The 25,864-nt window shown below is 36.2% G+C and overlaps 1 protein-coding gene across 2 annotated transcripts in view; it reads right to left on the bottom strand.

Moving 5' to 3' along the window:
* The window catches only part of NT5C2 (5'-nucleotidase, cytosolic II), a 106,655-nt gene that overhangs the window by 9,515 nt on the left and 71,276 nt on the right, over positions 1 to 25,864 (bottom strand). The window contains exons 4-10 of one of the 2 annotated variants that reach the window (XM_057530879.1): positions 9,061 to 9,178; positions 7,892 to 7,987; positions 7,538 to 7,561; positions 2,524 to 2,615; positions 2,296 to 2,353; positions 1,187 to 1,280; positions 487 to 540 (exon numbers count right to left, since the gene is read on the bottom strand). In XM_057530879.1, coding sequence (XP_057386862.1) covers positions 487 to 540; positions 1,187 to 1,280; positions 2,296 to 2,353; positions 2,524 to 2,615; positions 7,538 to 7,561; positions 7,892 to 7,987; positions 9,061 to 9,178 — 536 coding nt within the window. The remainder of the gene's footprint in view (positions 1 to 486; positions 541 to 1,186; positions 1,281 to 2,295; positions 2,354 to 2,523; positions 2,616 to 7,537; positions 7,562 to 7,891; positions 7,988 to 9,060; positions 9,179 to 25,864) is intronic. The other variant, XM_057530880.1, reaches the window with a different exon arrangement.

The raw sequence follows: 25,864 nt of genomic DNA, 5'->3' as shown, positions 1-25,864 counted from the left end.
AGTCACACATATGTACATTTTTTAGATGATCTAGCACTGTGGTTATGATTCAGGATACATTTAGGTGTGACTTTACTACTTATTAACTGTATGAACTTGGGCAAGTTATTTAAGTCCCCAGTTTCTTCATCTATAAAGCAGAGGTAACAGTAACTAACTCACAGTTATATGGAAGATTAAATGGGATAACGAATGTAATCACTTAGCACAGTGATGTTCGCAAAGTAGCCACTCTAGCTGCTGTTATTGTAATTAGAGCTAAAAGGGCAAATGAAATACTGGGTCTTCTTGCCTAATAACAAACAAGAAAAACTAAAACCCATGCTCCGGCTGAAAACTCTTGGTGATTATACTCGGAGTGTGTTAAACTGCCACGACAGAGAAATATCTTCTCTTGTCCATTTCATTATAAATAAGCTTGTTATTAATTTCCCTAATAGGTAAAGGAAGCTATCATGCAGATCTATTTTTCCCTTTATTACTTACATCTTTGACTACATACTTCTCAAGATTTTCAACTGTCTTTTCCTTAAGGGAACCCTAGAGAAAGAAAAAAGGAAGCAAGAAGAGAACAAAATCAATTTTTAAGTTTATTATAAAAACTGTGACTACTGTCAGCCTGAATGCATTTCTTAACTATTTCCAGAAAAGTAGATAAACTAAACAAGGCCAGGATAAAGTGGCAGATGTGATGTGCTGCAACTCCACCTCCAAAATGTATTTAAAATATAAAACTATTTTTATTTTAAACTAGAAATCAAAAGGCATTTCGTATTTTATTCAGCACAATTTATAATAAATGTAAACATAATATTACTTAGTTAATGTTACTGGCCAAGTGGGAGGTATTTGGAAAATACAAATGGACCATGATCATTCTGAAAGGATATGGTAAGTATAATCCTAATGCTAAAATCTCTTCCAGTAAGTTTGGGAAATGCAAACTGAAATAAGATCTAGAAGCCAAGCACCACCACTGAGGAAAGACCGGCATTACCTCTGTAAGCAGGACAGCCAAAGACAAGGACAGAAGTATTCTAGACAGCTATCACCAGAGGCAAATCCCCCACCCCCCTTGTTTTTAACAGATGAACAATTCTGCTCTATTTGCACTTGGAAAGTTAATGTCAGACCATAAAAAACACATGCCAGGCAGTGAGCAGGTGAAGAAGCAGCTCCTAGGTACCTTGTAATGAACCCAGTCAACTGCATCTCTTACATCCTGGAACATACTCCGGTAAGACATGAAGAGGTCCCCATCTTTAAATCCTGTTTCACAGCTACAGAAAGATAAAAAGAACATGACAGGGAATCCAAAAGAGGGTAAATAAAATGAATATCAAACATTGCCCAGGGGACCCAAAGGTTCCATTGTCACATAATAAAGGCCGTGTGGCTAATTTGGAAAATAATTACTCCCTATGAAAACCCATTCTGACCACCAGAGGTGACTGCAGTGTTCAATGGAATACAATAACTGTGAACAGATACAAAGTGGTAGAAGAATATACTGAATGGAAGCTAAAAGGCCAGTTCCAAAAATATCAGGTCCTTTATCACTTTTAAGAAACAGGTTCCCATCAAAGAAACATTTTAAATTGGTAATTTAGGTTCTCTCCACCCTCACTTTTCTGACATGGTCTCTAGGTACTAAGGTATTGTCTATTTTCTGTTTATCTTAGTGACTTAGTGCTCCACCAAATTTAGTGCCTTGAAGTGGATAAGGCCTAAAGAGGATAAGTTTGCAAACTCTGGCACATACGGCTGAACTTACAATTCTCCCTAGAAAGGAAAGGATAACTTTTTCAAGACTTAAGCAAAATTTTACTTCAGGGAGGATAAACAGTATTTACTCCTCAATTAAATCCTGCTGGGCCTGGGAATGAAACTAAATTACCATCCCTGAATGGCTCCTGGGTAGCTGCTGTGAAATGAGTTGGGGGGTTTTAGTGCAATTCTGCTTGGACAGATAATCATCACACAAACCTCCCACTCAGTTGTCACAATTAGCACCTCTGCTGGCCGTCTTCATTCCCAGGAGAAGCCAATCAGAAGTGGTCCCTTCCAAACATGGCTGCAGCACACTGGCAAGGAGAGGGCCGTGTGGGAGGTGAGAGCCTGCATGGAGCTGCTGGTGCTGTCCCATCTCTCAGGCTGGCAATGTGGCATCTTTCACTAGCACTAAATTCACTTCAGAAAAGCAGAAAAGACCTGCAGTGGCCAGTTCTCTAAAACCCTGTACATTAATTTTTTTAAAAAATCAATTGGAAAAAGAAAATTATAGTATATACATACCTGGTATATCTGGGACAATTAGTAAAAAAATCTACTAGGCAGGCCAACAGGTAGGTCTCTGAAAAATGAAGAATAGATATTCATAAGCTAGAAGTAAGATAATGAAATTGTTTCATTATGTCCTTGCGCAAAGACAATTATGGAAAGAAGGGAAGGCATCAGTATATATAAGCATAGAATGAGCATAGAATATATAATATATAATATATAAGCATAGAATGAGTCTACCTGGTAGGTTGAATAGTGTGTTCAGAATGTAAAATCTTTCAGTGTCATCTCGTTGAATAAATTTATTTGGATACTGCTCTCTAGTTTCTGGTCTGAAAGAAAAAATTTTTAATTAACTGACATTCAAAGATAACGTTATAACTCTGAGACATATTCATCATTCAAAAATTAATTCAGATATTTTGGTGGCTATGTGCAAGGCAGGGTTCCAAATAATACACATGGCAGGACTTCCCTGGTGGCGCAGTGGATAGGACTCCGTGCTCTCAATACAGGGTGCCTGGGTTCTATCCCTGGTCGGGGAACTAGATTCCACATGCATGCCGCAACTAAGTAAGGGTTCGCATGCCACAGCTAAGGAGCCCTGGAGCTGCAACTAAGGAGTCCCCGTGCTGCAACCAAGACCTGGCGCAACCAAATAAAAAAATAAATAAATATAAACAAAAAACAAAAAACATGGGTAGCTCTGAAAAGGAAGAAGCTTGGTTTCAGCCCCTAAAAAGTTCTCAGTCTGATAAGGGAGGTGAGTCACATACACAAACAATTATAACAAGGTAAAAAAATCACAACTACAAGCAAGGTGCGAGGAGCTATGAGAAAACCGAAGAAGGGGAGACCATTTCAACTTAAGGGGTAGAGAGAAGTGAATGTGGGAATGTGGAGAGGAAAATCTTGGAAGAATTCATGAAAATGGTAGCATATGAGCTGGGCCTTGAAAGCTAGATAGACGAATCCAGAAAGTAGTCTGAGAAAGGGGAACAGAGAAAAATAAAGCTAGAAAGACTAATTGAGGCAATTATGCTATTGTTTTTATACTTCATTCAGGGGCAACAGTGCCACTGACAGTTTTGGGGTTTTTTTGGCTGCACTGGGTCTTTGTTGCTGCCTGCAGGCTTTTCTCTAGTTGCCGCGAGCGGGGGCTACTCTTCGTTGCAGTGCATGGGCTTCTCATTGCAGTGGCTTCTCTTGTTGCAGAGCACGGACTCCAGATGCGCAGGCTTCAGTAGTTGTGGCTCACGGGCTCTAGAGTGCAGGCTCAGTAGCTGTGGCACATGGCATAGCTGCTCCGCGGCATGTGGGATCTTCCTGGACCAGGGCTCGAACCCGTGCCCCCTGCACTGGCAGGCGATTCTTAACCACTGCGCCACCAGGGAAGTCCCCACTGACAGTTTTTAAGCAGAAGGATAAAACCATCAGAGCTGAATTGTAAAAATATTAAATTAGTAGGAGTTTTAGGATAAAAGGGAGGAAGAAATGTGATGTGTTGCAAAAATGGCTACAAATTCTTCCTATCCTTTTGTAATGTGACTTTGCAGTTTTTCCAATTAAGAGGCTCAGTCTATTTCTCCATCCTTGAATACAGGCTTGAATGGCAGCAAATGGGATCCAAGCAGAGACTTGGAAAACACTTGTGTATTGGGGCTTGCTTACTCTTGCTGCACTTGGAACTCTGAGACTGCTATGTTAATGCGAGTGAGATAACCTGCTGGAGGATAAAAGGTTACATGCAGAAATGAGATGCCCCAGCCAACAGGCTGCCAACTGCCAGACATGTGAGTGAGGCCATTCTAGATCAGCTGAGCAATCCCAGAATTGCCCAGCTGACTCTCAGAATTTTGAGCTAAATCAAATGGCCATTGTTTTAAGCCACTAAGTTTTGAAGTACTTTATTATGCAGCAAAAACTAACTGACACAGAGACAGAGGCCTGGGAAATCAGGGGATTACTGTAGTAGTCCAGCTGAGAGCAGGAGGGGCATGTCCTAGAGTGGCGCAAAGGAAATTAAAGAGAAGAATTATTCAAGAGAGATTGCCAAGGTAAAATGAACAAGACAAGGCAACTGATCGGATGTGGTAGATGAGGAACACAAGAGCCAAAGATGATGATGCTCACACTAAGGTGTCTCCGAGAGGGTGGTGGTACCATCAACAGAATCATGAAAACTAGATAAAAAGTAGATACAAGAGGAATTTTATTTTGGATATGTTACTCTAAAAGTAAATATTTTTACAGGCAATTAGAAACAAAGGTCAAGAACTTAAAATAGAGATTCAAACTTGAGAGATAGCTGGGATCATCTCTGCACAGGTAATAAATGAAGTCAGGAAGACTATTAGAGCAGAAGAGGCCACTTAAGAGTGCAGAGAAAGAAGAGCAGACTGAGACTAGATCCATGGAGGACATTCAGAGATTAAAAGAAAAAGCCAGTGAAAAAACCAGAAGTTAGAGATGCATGAGAACCTTGAAGAGTGAAATAAAACACTGCAAGAAGAGGAAAGGGAGAGTATTAATAAAAATATTACAGAGAGTATATATAGGGGTGGGATAGGGAGGGTGGGAGGGAGACGCAAAAGGGAGGAGATATGGGGATATATGTATATGTATAGCTGATTCACTTTGTTATAAAGCAGAAACTAACACACCATTGTAAAGCAATTATACTCAAATAAAGATGTTTAAAATATATATATATTACAGAGAAACCAAAAGGGAGAAAAACTAAAATATAAAAATGCACAGTCCTCACAGTGAAATATGAAGATTAACTATTTTGAATAAAGGACACCAAATTTAAAGTTCATACTCAGAATAACTTGGGTAAATTCCTGCTTGTGTTTGTTAACTACAAATGGGCATAAACTCTAGTTAGGGATATAAAATCACATTAGCTCCCTGTCTTAGTCACCCTTCTGAAATAAGTGTTCCCAATAAAGAATAACTTTATGGAATAGCATATCTTCTAGCCTTCCAAGATTTTCTGTAATGAAAATTAAGGCAGAAGGGAATAGTAATTATATGCTTTCCTCAGTCAGGTTTAGTAAGATGACATTTTCATCATTAAAGAATAATTCCCTTACCTAAATATAGTTATTTATTAGGCAATTAGAACCCAAACAGACTTATAAATACAGTTAGCGATTACATTTTGTTTACTATATTTGTTTTTTTGGGGTTTTTTTGTTCTTTTTTTAATTATACTTTTGGCTGCGTAGGGTCTTCGTTGCTGCACATGGGCTTTCTCTAGTTGCGGCGAGCAGGGGCTACTCTTCGTTGCGGGGCACGGGCTTCTCATTGCAGTGGCTTCTCTTATTGCAGAGCACGGGCTCTAGGCATGCGGGCTTCAGTAGTTGTGGCACGCGGGCTCTAGAGCACAGGCTCAGTAGTCGTGGTGCACGGGCTTAGTTGCTCCGCGGCATGTGGGATCTTCCCGGACCAGGGCTTGAACCCATGTCCCCTGCATTGGCAGGCGGATTCTTAACCACTGCATCACCGGGGAAGCCCCTACTATATTTGTTTTCTTTTTTTTTTAAACGTTTGGCCGCGCCTCACGGCTTGCGGGACCTTAGTTCCCCGACCAGGGATCGAACCTGCACCCTTGGCAGTGAAAGTACGGAGTCCTAACCACTGGACCGCCAGGGAATTCCCTACATTTTGTTTAAATTAACTGTCAAGTCATGCTAGTATGCATTTAAAATAAAAATTAATTCATAGGGAAGTAATGTATCATAAAGGAAGGGATGCTAGACTTGGAGTTGGGAAGAAAAGTTATAATACAGTACTGCTAACTATCTGTGACCCATAGAATAAAGATTTGGTCTCAATATTATCCTAGTCTAAAACTTTAAAAGCCTTTACCATTGTCTGAAAAGAGGCTCCAACTCAATTGGCAAGGCATATAAGGTGATGCTTGCTGGAGCCCTAATTTTCCTTCCAACCTTGTCCACCACTATACTTCAATAATTATCTCCCTTTCCCTCCATCTTCATTCTGTCCTTCTCCATGGACTTTTTTTTTTTTTTATTTAACTCTATAGACTGTACAGTGCTAAGTACTGTTTGAATGATTCTGCATTTACTCATAAATGACTTATTTCTGAAACAATATTAAATGTATTTCCAAAGGAGCTATTTGGAAACTTTATTGGCTTATTTGGGGGGGAAGAAAGGAGGTCTATGGATCTTGAGTTAGTAAATCTAATTATAGTACTAATATATAGAATTTCTTCTCTTCCTTTTCTTCTCTGACTACACCCCTACCCAGTAACACAAAAGTCCATTTCAGACGTTCATAAATAGAACCTTGGTTCATCATCATTGGGATTCTGAATTGTGGTGACAATATCTATACATAAAATAGCTTGGGTTTTTAGTACTATTTGCAGTCACTTCACATTCTAAATCCTGCCTTTTGATATTCATGAACTTGAACAAACCCCTCACGAGAGGAACAGTGAAAGGAAGATAGATATAACCACTGGCCTAACCAGATATGTCAAGGTAGGGTGTTCACTTCGTACTGTTCTCACTTGGAAATTGTACACTTGGAAATTGTTTAGCCTGTGTAATGCCAGCTGAAGAGTCTTGTGACATATGATTCAATTCCAAATAGGGCATTGCTGTGACCTCAGATTTAAAGGAAACTCTGGTACAGTTTGTTAGTTTGTGTCTCTTATCACAAAATGTATTTACCAAAAAGACACTGTCTCTTTAACAACTTCATTGTAGACTGTGGTTTTTACTACTTTGCTATTGAACATAAATAACAGACTGACACTTAACCCATTTTGATTTTAAGAGTTGCTGTGATCCTAATACAGTGTCAGTAGTAAATTAGGTAATATAACAGTAGAGAAAATATATACTGTAATTGTAAAGCCACAATTATAGAAACTGTCATATTGTGGCATTGTGATTTTTAAAGAAAAAATTGAGATGTTTCACAAAAAAACACTAGATACTAAATTTTATCTGCTGTTTATTACTAGGGTGAAAAGTCCAAATTAGTAAGAATAGTGGAAATATTCTAATTATGAAAATAAAACGTATCCTTATTTGTTTTAAATAGTGTCACTCTGTATTCATTTTTAACCCCATGTTTTAAAAAATTTTAACCACATGATCAAATACCTGAAGGTACTCATTGTAATATAAAAAATAATGTATTAGCTGTTAAAAATCTCAGTCATTTACATTGCTGTAGTTTTAAATTTTTCAAAGCACTTTTACATACATACCTCTTCTGAGCAGCTACCTGAGAACTGTATTACAAAGGAGAAAATAAAAATCTTAGAATTTCAAATAAGTCAAAGCCACTACAGTTCTTTTTGGGCAAGTTTCAAGATTAGCTTTGTTGTATGCTATATAATTAGAAGGCACTAATTTAAACAAAATGTAACTGCTAACTATATTTATAAGTCAGTTTGGGTCCTCACTGCCTAATAAATAATTGTTAAGTATCCTTATGTAAAGGAATTGATCTTTAACGATGAGGGAATAGGAAAGTATACTGTATTTGGGGAGACAATATCATCTTCATATTGTTTGACTATAAAAACACGAGAAAGAGGTTAAAGGTTCTTTGTACTCACCCCCTTATGAAGTTAAATCCATGTGCACAGACCAAGAGGTTTCCATAGGCATCAACTTTCAAAAGATTTCCGTACAGTGTATCAAAGACAAGCCCCCTATGTAAAAATGAAGACATCACCAATCATGCAAAGTAATAAAGGCAATAATCTAATGGAGTATTTACTCCATCACCACAAACCAACCCTCACCTTATTCAGGTTTTATGGCAGCTCAAGTATGTCCCCAAACAATATAACTCTAGAGGCTAAAGTGAGTGAATAAAATCTTAAAAACGAATCTCAGAACAACTAACAAATATTTACTCTGTCCAGATAAATAATCACAACTGTTTTATGTGAGAAATAAGAGCTTAATCAAACAAGGTGTTAACAATAGTTCCTCTTAATACAGCTGGTTCTATCCTACAACAGAGTCTCTCTTAATTTCCTTGGACAACTGGGCTGCCTTATATTTCCCTCTGTTACATGTTGTATATGGGACATATATGATGGCATCTCAAAATAAGCATCATCTTTCTTTTTTTTTTAAAAGAGTTTTTTGGTGTGGACCAATTTTAAAGTCTTCTATTGAATCTGTTACAATATTGCTTCTGTTTTATGTTTTGTTTTGTTGGCCATGAGGCATGTGGTATTTTAGCTCCCCGACCAGGGATTGAACCCACACCCCCTGCATTGGAAGGCGAAGTCCCAACCACTGGACCGCCAGGGAAGTCCCAGCATCATCTTTCTTAATGTCAAATCTTTCTTATCAAATCCAGGAATGCAAACTGCCAAGAAGTCTCCTGATTACCAAGTTAAATATATTAGCAAAACATGTAACTGCTCTCCAACAGCATAAGAGAAGAGCATCTGCGATTACTGCCCATCAATTTTAATAATCCCTCTTCTTTCTCATAAATGGATCTTCTTTAATAACAATAAACTAAGTTCAAAGTTCAAGTCAGGAACACAAAATATATGGTGTACATGAAAGGTTTCATGGTCATTTCAGAATCAACACCAACCAAAAACAAACAAAAAACACAAAAAACCCCCCAAAGAATCTTTTGATGTTTTGTTGGTTTTTTTGTTTGTTTGGTGGAAGTTTTTTGGTTGAGGATGCATTTGGAATTATTAATTTTGGGGACAGAAGGAGGAGTCTTAATCCAAAAATAATCTTGAAAAATTACCTGGTAGGGAATGTAGAATCATATGCAAAGCTGAGCAGCTCCTGAGGATAGCCAATAGAAACTAATCTCTCCACGGTAAGCTCAAAGCCAAGGGACTCATACTCCGGGGACTTGTACACTGCACAAAGAGGAGGTTCTCATTAAAAGAATAGCCACTTAAAATAGAAGGCAAATGAGCGAATTTCTACTTTCCCAATTCCTCTCTCCTCCTAAATCTGCCATTTTTCTTCGTTTCCTTCAAACTCCATGTTTTGTACCGCCCTGAGTAATCACAGAACTCAACTGTCAGTCTGTGGAAATAGGTCATATTATAGTAGGAGGAGCAGCAACAAGATGAATTATCAGGCATTTCAGAAGAGTTCCTTCATTCTTAGGAAACCTAATCCAAAAATTTTTTCCTCTTTATTCTTTCATGCCCACAATCTAAAGGCAGGTGGGATAATGTAATATGCACAGCTGTGATATTAACCATGAGAATATAATTAATATAAAACTAGACAGGTCTATGTATGTTGAAGTCCTCACTGTTGTGCATGACTGGTGTAGGAATCCTTCAAAATTAGTTGTTTTTTTCTTTTTTTTAAGACCGGTCTATTTTTAGAATTCCTATCTGGCTTAGTAGTTACTTTAAACTCCTTCTCCAATCAGCATGATTCCATTTGTTAGGATTTACTTGTTTTCTTTATCAGCCCTGACAATGTCATAGCCATCAAAATTGAATTTTGCAAATTATTAGTGCTAAAACAACCATAAGAAGACATGTCTGAGATAGGAAAATCTGGATATGAATTGGGAATTAGACATTGAAGAATTATAACTCATTTTATTAGACCTGATTATGGAAGAATGAGTATGTGCAAGTATATATATAAAATATATATACCTCCTTATCTGCCAAAGAAGAATAATGAGTTTTTTACAGGTGAAATAAAATGGATTTTGGAATATGGGGGTTTCTCTCTAATATTATATGTCTGAAGTTTTCTATAATGAAAAATCTTTTCAGAATCATCATTGCAGTTTAGTATAAAGAAAATGTTGCTCCTTTAAACAGGTTTCTTCCAAATGAAAGATGTAGGTAGGCAACCATCCATCAGTCTCTAGGGTGGGTAAGCCATATTAAAAATAAAAATAAAAAGACCTGCAATCTTGCTAAATGCCAAATGAGGATTTAAAAACACCCTCAAACATCCTATTGTCTCAAAATAATTAAACTATTATTACTATTATAGTTCTACCTATAATTAACATATATAGCCTATGGCTCAAACTGATTCTTCATTGCAATTAGTCTGCCTATCCAAGTTAGTGCTAATGTTTTAATGAGTATGATTCAACTTTCCCTTTCCAAAAACAATCCTTTAGAATATTTCTGGAAATACATAAAAGAAAACAGCAATAGTGGTTTCCTCCACAGACGGGAACTGAGTGACTAAGAGGGGAAGGAAGAAGACTTTCATGTACCTTCTTCTGTACCTTTAAAACTTGTAACATATTAATGTATTATCTATTCTTTTTAATTAAATTGAAATTTTAAAAAAACAAGGTGAGATTTTAAAATCCTTTAATAAACATCTGTCATATTTATAAGCCTCAAAATTTTAAGGTCCTTTAGGAGATGCTTAAGTCTCATCTCACCAGAACAATGCCAAAAGAAGCTGTCATTTCATCTGTGGTCTCAGGGGTAATAATAATTTAAGGCTAATGCTAACCCTGGCTAACATTTTCAAAACTGGCTGTATTTTTGTCCTCCCCTCAGTTCCAGCCCCATCCTCACCCATCCCTGCCCACAAAATTTTTTGAATCCTCAAGTGTGGAATTCTTAAATTTGAATGATGTACACTGTGGTAAAGGAAGTGCTATATATTCATACATGCTAACAGAATAAGAGCTGGTGTATTATCATAAAACCAGGAAAGCCTGGTATCCATTGATGTCAATTTGAATTATTTTGAGAGTATAAAAGAATATCTCACCCCACCCCGTGCTTCCACCTCAATTGAAAGTGAATTTCATTTTGACAAAATTTTCATAAAACAAAAATTACTTCTCAGTCCTAACAAAGCCCCACTTATGTCAAACAATATTTAATGGAACAAAATTCCAGTATAGCTCAGTAATTTGGATAATCCATTGACATTCATTCTCATAGGATTTGTCCCATATAAAATGTTTTCAATTATTAATTTTTCAGAAAGATAATTTGCTGGATATGCCTTAAGAATGGGAGACAGAAACAAAACTTAAACACCCTCCACCCAGGCTCGCCCCTAAATGAATAATTTTCCCTAGTTAGGGAAGTGATGGAGTAATAGTGATTAAAATCTATTTCTATGAGGCAATTCAGATTGAAACCCAAATCAATTTATTCAGAATTTTTGGTGAAAAAAAATGTGTGAGGGCAGAGATCTCAATTCCCCATTTTGCCACCATAAAGAATAGAATAACAGAAAATAAAACACTATACTCTTGTCACATTGTGTTTATTCCAAGGCAGAACTTCCAAGTGTTCAACTGAGATGACTTTCTAGAAATTCCACCTACAGAAATAAATACTTTAAATTTCCTTTCTCTCAATGAGTTTAGGGTGCTTCCAAAAAATACAGTGTATTTTCCCCATTTGCTAACTTCAAGTTACACAGCATGTAGAAACATCAGCTGAAGCCAGAATTTCGGTCTCCCTGAGTCTCATCCAAAGCTTTCTGTGGTGGCATATAGTGCCACTGTTAAAAATGAATTTCTAGATTAAGTAGGCCATCAAAATTTAAGCTTGGGTGTTGAAACACACTACTCTCCCTCCAATTTCTTTCAACTAGTCCAAAATAAACTGCTCTAATCACAGGTGGGAATGGAGTTAGCAAAGAGAGTCCAAGTTCCACTCTGACAACACTATCTATTTCACTAAGCTCTATATTAATCAGTAAGACCTACAAGGTATTGACATTTTCTCATAAGCTTCCTGGATAATCATTTCAGTAACATGAACTCCCAGGTCATTAAATCAGCTGCTAGAGAACTGTACAGTACAACCAGGGCTGGAGAAGCAGAATTGCAGCTGCACAGAGCATGAATCTAGATGTTTTGTTCTAAGTGTCCCTTGGGAATAATCACAATTTGTTCTGACCTGGTGGTAAAAATGACAGTTCCTGAACCCTACAAAGTACCATCATGCCTTAAATAAATAAATAGATAGATAGCAAAATTTCTTTTTTAATCAACCAGGCCCTTCAAAGCCAGCCTGGACATCTGCGGGGAATCATATATATCACCTCAGGCTAGAGTTCTATATGCCTGTCCACAGCTGCAAAGGCTCTAATTACAATTTCTCTGGCAAAACTGGCAAGTAAATGATGCACAGCTTCAAACTCAGTTCTCACAACTGACTTTCCAAAACACTGCCAATAGCTTCAAGAGTAAACACAGCCTCACACATTCACTGCTTATTTCTTTTTCAAGAAGGTCCTCAGGCCTATTCTAATTTACCCAATATCCAAAGACAAAGGAAGAGGTTATTTTAAGAGCCAGAGTCCAAAAAAGAGGACTGCTTCAGGCACCAGGGCAGCACACAGTGTTCTCAGGTTACATAACCAGACTATAAAGAGAACAACCAAAGCTTTGAAAGCTGAAGCTACTGAGAGCATTTAAAGATATTCTTTACTCCATAATCTGCAAGGGAAAAACATTTCTTCAAAAAATATCAACTGCATGTTGTGGGGATGAAAGTTGTGGGCTGTTTTGAGTAGATTTTGTTCATACAAGATAGAATCTGGATTAGAGGAGACAGTCCCTTTGGGTGAGCCGAAAACTTTCTGCAGGGAAGTCTGGAATTCTCATGCACTTTTTACCTTTGCCACCAAGACACACTGTGTAGTAGTTTATAGATTTTAGACAAAGGAAGGGCAAACCTCTACAGAGGTTCCAGCCTAGCAGAATGCTGCTGCCAAAATGAGAACTCACATGAGGCAGATGCAGATGCAGAGTGTGTCACTCCAGTCTTGAAGGAGTTACACTGGCACTCCTGTTAAAAAACAAAACAAAGCAACAAAACAAAACAAAAACAAAAACTGGTTTTAAAACTGTTGTGATGGGCTGGAACAGAGAGATACCATTTGGAAATTGGTATTAATAGGAGTTACTGCCTCCTATTTAGAAGCCTCTGACCATCACTTAAATTCATCTAATTAGCCATAGCAAAACAAGGGTATTGAAGATAAGCTTAAGTATTATACATTATTTAACTTTTCTGGTACCCTGAGCCTGGAATACAAGCCAAGTCTGATCCTGAAATGTTAAGTCAAAAGACAAACAGAAAAATAAATTTCTTTTGTCTTAGTTTATTTTTTCTAGCACATTTCAGGTTTATATGATAGAAACTGAATGCAACTGGTAAACAGCGTTTAAAATTGAACTATAGTAAGTGAAACAGACTAATAAAGGATACAAGAATAAACCAGAGCAGTCTCATCTTACTTTTAAGTATCCATTTAAACTAAGTCTACCTGTACCTATCTACCTACTTTTCTACCCTTCTAACACCTAAATTTGTAATCTTGATAAAGATGAAAACCAACCTCACGCTACTAAAAATCTAACCAGATGTCTAAATATGAAATAGAGGGTAAAAATTTTATTTTGATTCTGTGAGTGTATATTTGCCCTCAGTAAATGGAGTCATATTACTCTACTTTCATAAAGTTAAAGAAACTACCTAGTCTAGTAAGATAACTGACTTGAAGATACATAAATCCTTTCAAGATATTGATACTTTTAAGATATGAATTATGTTTAACTTTATAGGGAGCCATTTTTCCTAGAGACATTTAGGTTTTTGAAAACATATGGTTAGATTTCTCCAACTTCTGGATTTTTTGTGAAAGGGAGATGGTACTAAATAGAAGAGCAAAAATGACTAAATACAATGTTGAAAATTTCTAAAAACATTACAACTAGGAGAAACCAGCACTACCAATCACACTATGAAAAGCAAAAATCCAACCCAACCACTCAAGAATAGTTATTTGCTTTTATGCTATGAATGTGATCAACATCAATGTTCTCTATTTATTTAGGCTAAGTGATCTTAGCTCTCTGAGACTGTAACTAGGAAAGATAATAATTCACATTTTCATTAAGGAAACTTTAAATTAAATCTTTCCATTCCCATATAAACAGACACCAGAGGACTTTTTCTACTTTTCACAACTATTTGAAAACCCCAACACAATATCACAGACATAGTCAAAAATTTTCTCTCTAACCTAAGAGACCATAAATGATCTAAAAAAAGATATTGAAAAATTCTAAAAACTACCTCAATTTTAATTTACCTAAAATACAAAAGCTAGATACCATTTAACACTTTCAGTAATATAAAATAAAACCAACTCCCACATGGCTAGACATGTAAATAAGTAAACAAATAGAGTCTGGAAGACTGCCAGTCTCAATTTATTGCAAAAGCAAAATTAAATGGTAATTAAAAGATTTGTTTTAAAAATTACCAAGAGTACTAAAAGAATGTTTATTTTAAAATAAAATGAAAAAAATTACCTAACTCAAAATTTTCCCTCTGAGAACCTGTATGCTTACTAGGAATGTGTATTTCGGCTATTGTTTTCAACTTGAAAAGTGGAAAACTGAAAATTATTGAAATAACTTTAAAAATCCTCTTTAACCAAAGAAGCTGCTTGTAATTAAAAAAAAAAGAAAGAAATAGCTAGTATATAATTTTTCCCCCAAATAAGAACAGATCATCACACTCAAATGCCTGTACTAAACTTAGAATAATGTAACAGACATTTGGATGCCTACTGTGTACAGGTACTAGATGCTAAGAACAGAAAACAAAATAACTCATGGTCTTTGGCCTGAAGGAGCTTGTCGTGCGCTACAGGGATATACAATTAGATATTTATAATAAATTTTAGAAGATCCACAATACAATGTGACTAAGGAGGTACAGAGGGACAGAAACGGGGCCAATTAACCCAGCCCAAGAAGTCTTCTTAAAAAATATGTATGGGACTTACCTGGTGGCGCAGTGGTTAAGAATCCGCCTGCCAGTGGAGGGGACATGGGTTCAAGACCTGGTCCAGGAAGATCCCACATGCCGTGGAACAACTGAGCCCATGTGCCACAACTACTGAGCCTGCGCTCTAGAGCCCACGAGCCACAACTACTGAGCCCGAGTGCCACAACTACTGAAGCCTGCGCACCTAGAGCCCGTGCTCTGCAACGAGAAGCCAATGCAATGAGAAGCCTGCGCACTGCAATGAAGAGTAGCCCCTGCTCGCCGCAACTAGAGAAAGCCCTCATGCAGCAACAAAGACCCAACACAGCCAATAACAAAATAAATAAATAAATCTATTAAAAAAATATATATATGTATCATTTACTCAGGCTTATACGGATAATTCATTTTTATAACCAGCATCTCAAGGTACTATAAGGTTTACCAAACTTTCTGAAACTCAGATTCAGGTAATATGTTCCAAACACCTCTATCACAGTCAGGCAAGTTAATTAATGTGAGAAATCGTCTAAGTGTTGGTACATGTCTTGGCCTAAAGGGGGAAGTAGCTGTCAGATGTAGCTGACTCCCCGGTGGGAATGAGAGCCAATTGTTGCCATTTATGTGATAACAACCAGCCCAGATTTTTATACTTGGAATCTCCCAATTTTTAACTACTGACTCAATTTAAAAAACCAACAAACTCCATTTCTCCCAATTTTTAACTACTGACTCAATTTAAAAAACCAACAAACTCCATTTGAGCCAAACTATGGGTCTGTGGTCTGAGGTGTGCCCATGGGCCACTGGTGTGCAACCTCTAATGTATACTTTAGATTAGATACTTCCACATAAGTTCTCCATCTAACTGAAATGGTTTGACTGTCCTCTTCAAAGAGGCTTTTTTTTTCTTTGCTGTGCCGCACAGCTTGTGGGATCTTATTGATACTTCCCTGACCAGGCATCGAACCCAGGCCCTCAGCAGTAAGAGCACGGAGTCCTAACCACTGGACTGCCAGGGAATTCCCCTCCTCAAAAAGTCTTAAAGAAATAGAATTTAAGTACTTAATGAATTGGAAATCCAGGTGGAAAAATTCATTCTTCAACAACCACAGAGTATCCTAGATAATGTTGTTGTTCTATTCACCTCAAGGAAAAATTGAGGGGGTGGATAAAAAAAATTTAGGAAATAAAGGAACCGTTATGTAGTCACTTAATTTGGTCCCCTACCACAATGCTGTAACAATTATGCCATAACAATTGTAATTATCTGAATCTGATTCTTTCATATGACTGTGAAATCAAACAAATGTTCCCAGTGATTTAAAGAATCACAATCACCTCATGATCTGCCTAGGTAACCAACTATTAGAGTTCCCTGACCCAGCAGGTTTTATCCATTACGTTTAACCTAAATCTTCCCTACACAGCTTAACTCTATTATCATTTGTCTTGTTCTCAGTGGCCATTATCCCCATGATAAAGCAAACATTCAGAGAATGTGTAAGCAGAAAAGAAATAATGAATCAAAGATAGCTATTATGTTAGGACTATTTTGAAAACAAGTTTATCCATGTTGAAAATGGCATGGGATATTAAAACAAAAAAGATTCATTTTAGTAATTTTACTGATGCAACTAATATTACATGACATTTAATCACACAAAAAATCTGGCTTATATTTGAATGCTTTTATGCCTGGCAATGGAAAACAAAGACCATAAACACTGGTAATGAATTATTTCTATCACTCACTGTGTAATATGGAGGACATGGAATTGGGTTTTATTAAGAAATCATTTGAATTTCCTAATGATCTAGAAACAAACCATATATTACTGCAATTCAGAGGATGAATCTAAAATTAGTGAAAACTCTACTGGGATACAGAAATGACATAAAGGAAATCAAAGCTTAGAAACTAAATGTAGATAAATAAATAAATAGGCTGCCTAAAAGTAATGTATAAACCTAACACAGGTAATATATAATATAAATATATATCTAAAAATAACAGCCTTGAGAGTATTTATCTCAACTAATACAAAGAACTTTAATCCACAAGAAGATAATACACTGGAGTATTATTTCTTTTTTAATTCTTCCCTAACATACAGAGACCACTTCAAAAGTATGCTTGGCTGGGGAAATCGTATTTCATTTCTTGAGGGAGGTAGTGTAAGAAATTCTTAAGTTTAAGAAAAAGCAGTAAGAGGAGCTAAAATAAAGATTATATTCTCAAATGGAAATGAAAAGACTAAAAAAAGGCCTTAAAATTTAAACGCCCTTTTAAAAATAAAATCACTTTGTTGGTATTTGGTCAGTTTTCCCCACCTGATTTTTAAATTTAACTTTATTAAGGATATTTTTTAATTATACACAAAAGTAGATATAGACTATAAATGAGCTACTTTAAACCCATTAACAATTATCACTATTTTGGATTCTTGTTTCCTCTATCCTCGCTGATTTATTCTTTCCCAATTGAGTAATTTTATCAGATGAAAAAGTTTTTAAACTGATCGATAACAGAATATTCAAATAGCACACAAGTATCATATATATGCACCTACAGAATTATTTCATTACCTAGATCAGGTGATCCTTTAATTAAATTGCTTAAAAATCCTTCCCATTTAGAGGCCAATGTAATACCAGAATAGTCTTTTTATCAGCAATAAGTTATAATAAAAGCCTTCCAAATTAAGGATTGCTCAGAAATATTTTAACTATACTATGGCTATCAATTTTATAGTCTTGATGAGAAAACCAGTTCTACCAAAAGCACTGATCTTTTGGTATGATAGTACTGGCTTAGTACTATCATGCATTAAAACTCTTAGGAGGGACTTCGCTGGTGGCCCAGTGGTTAAGAATCTGCCTGCCAATGAAGGGGACACGGGTTTGATCCCTGATCTGGGAAGATCCCACATGCTGCGGAGCAACTAAGCCTGTGCGCCACAACTACTGAGCCTGCGCTCTAGAGCCCATGAGCCAAGACTACTGACCCTGCTGCCACAACTACTAAAGCCCGCGCTCCTAGAGCCCGTGATCCGCAACAAGAGAAGCCACAGCAAGGAGAAGCCCGCGCACCAAAACAAAGAGAAGTCCGGCTCGCCGCAATTAGATTAAGCCTGTGGCCCTCCCTGCAACAAAAAAAAAAAAAAAAAAAAAAAAACTCTTAGGAAATCAGAGTTAACACATAGGCTGATATGTTGGGCTAAAGAAAACAGAAGTGTAAACATGTGAGAAAATTTTTATATTAGGGATGCCATCAAAAATAGCTCAGTTAAAAAGAGGATAGCTTTGTTCAGTTAAAGAAACAAACTAATAAAGAAGTATTTCTACCTAAGGATCAATGAATCTAATCCTAAGTAAGTTCTCTCTAAATGACAACTACCCCAAAACAACAGAAAAATAAACCAAAACCCTCCAAAACAAAACAATCCTGAAGTGAAAACAATCAAACTGTATTATGCCTTTTATTTTTTCCCCACCCTCTCCCCAAATAATACCTTTTAAAAGCAAATGTAATAAAATTTACCATCCAAGTGAGCCTTCTCCCATTCAAAATAATCACTTCTGAGGCAATATATATTGATACTTATTCCAGTAATGCAATCATTACTCAAAACATATCTGAAATTCTTCTTTCAAAATTACTTTCAGAGTCAACAGCACACTGTTTTAGATATATATCCTCCCTGGTGGCATATTTTCATCAACAGATGATGAATTTAATTTAAGGTGTGGCGGGCAGTTATTGAAAGCAACCAGCGACTAAGAGGGGAATTCGAGAAGGGTTAAAAAACAGGTGTGACTACTTGAAGTAATGAAGCAGGTTTTCTTGTGGGTTTATAAACTGGCTGTGGAAACAATTCCAAAGGAATTCCTAAAATTCTAAGAAATGACAGAGGTATTGCAGTAAGTTTTCCCTAATAAGGTGACTTTATGAAGGATAATATCTATTTGGCAGCATATTTTCTTATGGGCTTTCTTTTATAAAATTAGTCTTTTGACCCATTTTATATGTGTTTAATTTTGCAAGTCACCTCAAATCTCTTTTGAGGATTTACATAAAAGTAAATTTTATTGCTTTATAGGTAGCAAACCTTCCAGCTATGTAAACCCATTCAACCATAGGCCTGTGAAGTTCAGCTTATTCTAACTGGATCCTTGATACAAATCACTGATTGGACTCGAATACTAAATTATCACTTTTCATCTTCACAATTCTCTTTTTTGGGTTGAGTCCTTATAATATATTCTAATTAGATTTTTATTTTGCTTAGTTTTATGAGGCTGTTTTCCAATTTACTTTTATTGGTAATTTTATCAACCACCATCCCTGTTTTTTTCTTTTATGGAAAGGGATCATCTCTTTTTGAAAAGGTTTCCCCCCCTTTTATCTGTTACCCTAGTTTCTCTGTTCACTCAGCTTATCCTCTTATTCTACTGTTTCAGAAAAACAAGAAACAAAAAACCCATTCAAAAGTTCTTTTAAGAAAAAAGATCTAAAAAATAAAAAAAAAAAAGAAAAAGAAAAAAGATCACTAAGGGGGGATAATGAATGCATTTCACTTACCGAACTACACCTATTTTTATATTCCTTTAATCTTCAACTGTGAACATTAGATCCATTCACAAACTGATAAACCCCTCAAGAATAAGTCAGAGGACACACAGGTTAATAACCTTCACTGACTTGTACGCCATCATTCACTAACACAAAAACCTCCTGCACATAGACAATCTGTTTGGAGGGCTGTGGAGTACGGTAATGTGCAAGTTCTACATTTTCCAAGTTATGAGAAGGATGCTCTGACTACTATCTCATGACCTAGGACAATGAGAATTTCTCTGGCCTTTTTGATTATCTTCCTTTTGGTTATCTTCCTTGGTTTGTACAAAAAACTTTTCAGGAAATGCATTCCTTTAAGAGACCCTGTTGTCACACTAAGAACTTCAAACAGATCCATCCAGTTTATACACTATCCACAGTAAGTTCAATTCAGCTGATGTTCCATATTAATTTAATTCATCACTATTGCAAGGAGCCTCATCTTTCTTTAAGGAGAGATGTTGAAGCAGAGACATAAAAGTTTACATTGTCATATGTTTCATTTTTTTAAAAAGTGTTCTTGGGACTTCCCTGGTGGCACAGTATTTGGGAATCCGCCTGCCAATGCAGGGGACACGGGTTTGAGCCCTGGTCTGGGAAGATCCCACATGCCATGGAGCAACTAAGCCCGTGCACCACAACTACTGAAGCCCGCATGCCTAGAGCCCGTGCTCCTCAACAAGAGAAGCAGCCACCTCAATGAGAAGCCCGCGCACCACAACGAAGAGTAGCCCCCGCTCACCGCAACTAGAAAAAGCCCGTGTGCAGCAACGAAGACCCAACGCAGCCAAAATTAAATAAATAAAATTAAAAAAATATATATAGAAATAAAAAAATAAAAATAAGTGTTCTCTCTGCATATATGGTCAAATGATTTTTGACAAGAATGTCTAGCCTATTCAGCAAGGAAAGAGCAATCTTTTCAACGGTGTTGAGAAAACTAGATGTCCACATGTGAAAGAATGAAGTTAGACCCTTACCTTATAACCACACACAAAAATTAACTCAAAATGGATCAAAGATCTAAATATTAAGAGCTAAAAACATAAAACACTTAGAACATTTTCATTATATTGGATTTACCAATATAATGAAATATTTCATTACATTTCAATGTATTTCATTATATTTCATTACATTGGATTTGGCAATGACCTCTTGGATGTGAAATCAGCAAAACCACAGACAACAGAAGAAAAAAATAGATAAATTAGACTTCATCAAAATTAAAAACTTTTCTGCTTCAAAAGACACTATCAAGAGAGTGAAAAAACAACACACAGAATGAGAGACAATATTTGCAAATCATATACCTGAAAAGGGATTAAAATCTAGAATATTTAAAGAGCTCCTGCAACTTAACAACTACAACAAAACAAACAACCCATTTAAAAACTGGACAAAGGACTTTAAATAGATATTTCTCCAAATAAGATATACAAATGGCTAATAGGCACATGAAAGATGCTCAACATCACCAACCATTAGGGAAATGTAAATCAAAAACCACAATGAGATACCACTTCACACCCATTAGGAAGACTATTATCAAAACAAAAACAACAACAAAAACCTGAAAATAACAAGTGTTGGCCAGGATATGGAGAAATTGGAACCCTCCTGCATGGCTGATGGGACTGTAAAATGGTGCAGCCACTGTGGAAAACAGTGTGGCCGTCCCTCAAAAAGTTAAACATAGAATTACCATGTGATCCAGGAATTCCATTCCAGGTTATAGACCTAGAAAAACTGAAAGCAAGGACTTAAGCAGACACTTGTACACCAATGTTCATAGCAGCATTAGTCACAGTGGCCAAAAGGTGGAAGCATCCAAAGTATCCACTGACAGATGATGGATAAACAAAATGTGTTATATAAATATAATGGAATATTATTCAGCCTTAGAAAGGAATGAAATTCTGAGATATGCTACAACATGGATGAAATTTGAAAACATTATGACAAGAGATATAAGCCAGACATAAAAAGACAAATATTCTATGACTCTACTATTTATATGAAATATACAGAATAGGTAAATTCACAGAGACAGAAAGTATACTAGAGGTTATAGGGACTGAAGGGAAGAGGAAATGGGGAGTTATTGCTTAATGGGTACAGAGTTTCTGTTTGGGATGATGAAAAAGTTCTGGAAATGGATAGTGGTGAAGGTTGCACAACACTGTGGATGTATTTAATGTCACTCAATTATACGCTTAAAAATGAAGAAATAGTAAATTTTACGTTATGAATATTTTACCACAAAAAAAAAAGGGAAGAAAAAAGTGCTCTACCTTGTTTGAGATGTCTTCAGTGACAGTACACCAATACTATATAATACTTGTTACTTTAATTGTTTTTCCTCACCCCTTTAAATGCCTCTAATGCCAATAAGTTTGGTAGGAATATACAATTGCTGACAGAAACATGATCTGAGTGCTCTGGACTTTAGTCCAAGTAAATACACCATGCAAAAAAATGTTCATTTAAATGTCAAGTGAATTGAGTCAATTCCAGTTAACAATAAAACAAGATCAGAGTGCATCTACTATGCCTGAGAGGATAGGATGAGAGATCAAAAGTCCTGAGATGCTTCCGCTAGTAGCAGATTTACCAAAACCAAGGACTAGTTTCTCTTAATTTCTTCCTTGACACTCCTAATAGCTTTATTCTATCTTCTCTCCCCACTTTAGGCTTGTTAATGAGAAGTGCTTAGCTTTGGCATAATTAAATTTCATCCCCAGAGGCTAATGACATGGCCTAGAAAGGAGAGGAGGACAGAAAAATTCAAAAGGAGTCTAAAATATATTTTCAATCCCTCCCAAGATTTTTTAATTGAAAATAAGCATAATTTTATAATTCTAAAAATAGAATACAGTATTTATACAGTACTCTTAAGGCTTCATTCCTTTAAGATTGCTTCTAAAAATTAAAGAAAGAAAAACTGCGTAAAACTATAGTAGTCCCCCCTTTATCTTTGGTGAATTCGTTCCAAGAGCCCAGGTGGATGCCTGAAACCGTAGACAGTACCAAACCTTACATATACTATGTTTTTTCCTATACATACATATCTCTGATAAAGCTTAATTTATAAATTAGGCACAGTAAGAGATGAACAATAATAACTAATAATAGAATAATTATAACAATATACTGTAATAAAAGTTATGCACACTCTCTCAAAATATCTTATTGTACATATTTAATGCCTTTTCCATCTTAACTAAGCACTCATCACACAAACAGTGGCCAAACTTTTGTAGTTTGAGGTGACAGCAGAACTAGCACGAGTTTCTATTTCCTTCTTCACAATTTCGCAAATATTCATTCTTACTGTAGATCTTAGTAACCTCAGCATGATTGTTTTCTTTCCTTATGAAGTTGAGAACTTTCACTTTTTCACTCAAAGGAAGCATTTAAAGGCTTCTCTTCAGCAAATATGAATTGCCAGCATCACTACTCTTGCTCTTTGGGGCCATTATTAAAAAAAAAAATAAAGGTCACTTGAACACAAGCACTGTGATATCATGACAGTTGATCTAATAACTGAGAGGGCTATTAGATGACTAACAGGGAGGATACACGGAACAAAGGGATGATTCACATTATGGGTGGGATGGAGCAGGAAGGTGCGAGATTCCATCGTGCTACTCAGAACAGCGTGCAATTTAAAACTTATGAATTGCTTATTTCTGGACTATTCCATTAAAAAAAAAAAAATTTCTGACCACAGTTGACTGTGGGTAAATGAAACCATGGAAAGTGAAACTGTAGTTAAGAGGCAACTACTATATCTGCAGTCTAAGAATGAGGATTACATTTAAATAGATACAAGAGCAAGATGGATTTCGCCCTAGGGAGAATTCCTATTTTGGGAACAAAACGAAGGATGATCTTTTATGCTTAAGAGTTTTTTTCTCTTATTAAGTTATCATCTAGAGGTAAGTAAATAATTTCTATACCTCTGATAGCTGGGAGCAGCATGAGAAATGGAAACTGACCTGGGTTTAAATTTTAGCTATGAGTCTTAAGCCAATGTACAAGCTACATACAGGTCATTTTACCTGTTGACTTGGTGGCCTTATTTGTAAAATGGAGCTAGTAATCCCTACTTCAGAGGGTTGATACGAGGATTAAAAGGTACGCTGTACATAAAGTACATTTTCTAGCTCATAATAATACATGCTTAATAAATGTTTATTCTCTTCCTCCTGACAATTTTTCAGAAAAGATGGGGAAGACTAGACACTGCCCATGGCATCCACTATTTCTGAAATGGTAACAGAAATAAGGAACTTATTACTGGACTTAAATGGCTCAGAACCTGAAGGTGTTGAAGTTGGTAAAATATTGGAATGTGTCTCTTTGGGATCTTTGAGCCCAAGAGGGGAAACAAACAAACAAACAAAACAAACAAACAAAAAAACCACCAGACTTCTTAATTGAAAAAAGAAAAATCAAGATGATTTCCTAAATGAACCAAGTTAGAAATAGTAATACATTTTCATAATCCTAAACCAAGAGTCACTCTGTATTTGTGAAGGGCATTAAGAAAATATTAACAAATCTTCCCCCCACCCAAAAATGTTGTACTACTCTCCCTTGGGGTAAAACCTTCCGAAAACTTAACAATTCTACATATATAATTTTGATGTTAATTCCATGGAACTTACTGCATGTTTAAGTCTTTCATGCACCTGCAAAGGTCAACTAGTTCTTTCCACTTAAAAGAGTCTTATTGTTTCAAAAAAGCAAATAACTCCCCTTGCATTTATTAGAAGCATATCAGTGATATCTTTGTCATAAAGTAAAAATTTTTAATTTAAGTAAGGATGCTTTCTCAGAAATCTATTCCTTCAGCATGATCCTGCTAAGAAATAACCCTTCACTGAAAACACTGCTTTATTTCTACGGAAACATAATCTGATGCCAAATACCCCGTCATTAAAAATTTACTCAGAAAAGAACTTTAACTTTCTGTTAAGTTTGTGATCATTTGCAATACTTAAGAAGAAAATTCAAAAGAATGATTAAATATTCCACTACCATCTGTTTAGCACTCCAGGTTTTCCCACAAGATATGGGAGTACAAATGAGTTTAATATTGACACTTTTCTCCTTAGAGTTTCCCTACGCTCAAGTTCAGTATATTAATATTTTGGTATCACCAGTCAGAGCAAGAAAACTACTTTCACTGCATTTATCATTTTATATACATTATTCCATTCAAACTTTATACCAATAGTTTATCCCTATACTCACTCTTTCCTTCTTTTTGGATTAAATGAAGGAACTGAGACTCAGGGAGGCTAAGTAACATGTTGGTGGCCAAGAGCTAGTACAAGGTAGAGCTGGGATCCAAACCCAAGTCTATCACACTCTGAGGTTTCTTCTTCTTCTCCAACCACATAGCCTCTAAGGTAAAGATGAAAAACAAGACTTGGCCTAAACTCAGAGTGTTATGGGACTTATCCCTCAAAACAGAAAGAGGGTTATTCTGGCTTTTTTTTTTTTAATCACTTTTTTATACCCAGATTACTCTCACTTAACAGCTACTGACTAGCATTTTGCTTGTTAAAGAAACCACATTTTGTAGATTAGCAGTCTGTCAGAAAGTGATGATCTGTAACTGTGAGGAAGTGATGTAAGTACATTATGTCACTCATTTAATCACAAAAGATTTTCTCATTTGAAACCTCAGCAATAAATTTCTGGGTATAATATTATAAAACTAAGTAACAGAATACTAAGAGTAATGGAAACCACAGGTCTTTTTATGCCTATATGCCACTTGAAAAATGAACAAGCACTAAACCTTAAAAACTCCAATCCTCCTTTTGTTTTCTATTTTCACTCTTCTGTCCACTCTTAGTAACAACAAATTCAGCAACATAACATTTTTAGGAGTCCTCTATGCAAACAAAATCAAAGAAACAAAATTCACAAATAGTATAGATTGGTCCCTTCATCCTGTGGAGAGGGAGTAATTGGGTTAAAAACAACTTTCTTGCTCTCTGACAAGTCCAAAGACCTAATCTTAGGTCGACTATCAAGACCTTTTTTGGCTTGATTTGTCCTGGAGAATGCACTTACAAGTCTGATCCATCTGTCTGTCCCACTTAAGCACAAAAAGGCTAAAGATCACTCTCAGAAAAAGACCACAAACAAATTCT

Source organism: Balaenoptera acutorostrata, chromosome 16 (genome assembly GCF_949987535.1).
Source record: "Balaenoptera acutorostrata chromosome 16, mBalAcu1.1, whole genome shotgun sequence".
Taxonomy (NCBI): domain Eukaryota; kingdom Metazoa; phylum Chordata; class Mammalia; order Artiodactyla; family Balaenopteridae; genus Balaenoptera; species Balaenoptera acutorostrata.
Note: the sequence above shows the minus strand (reverse complement) of the source record. Positions and strands in the feature narration are given on the sequence as shown.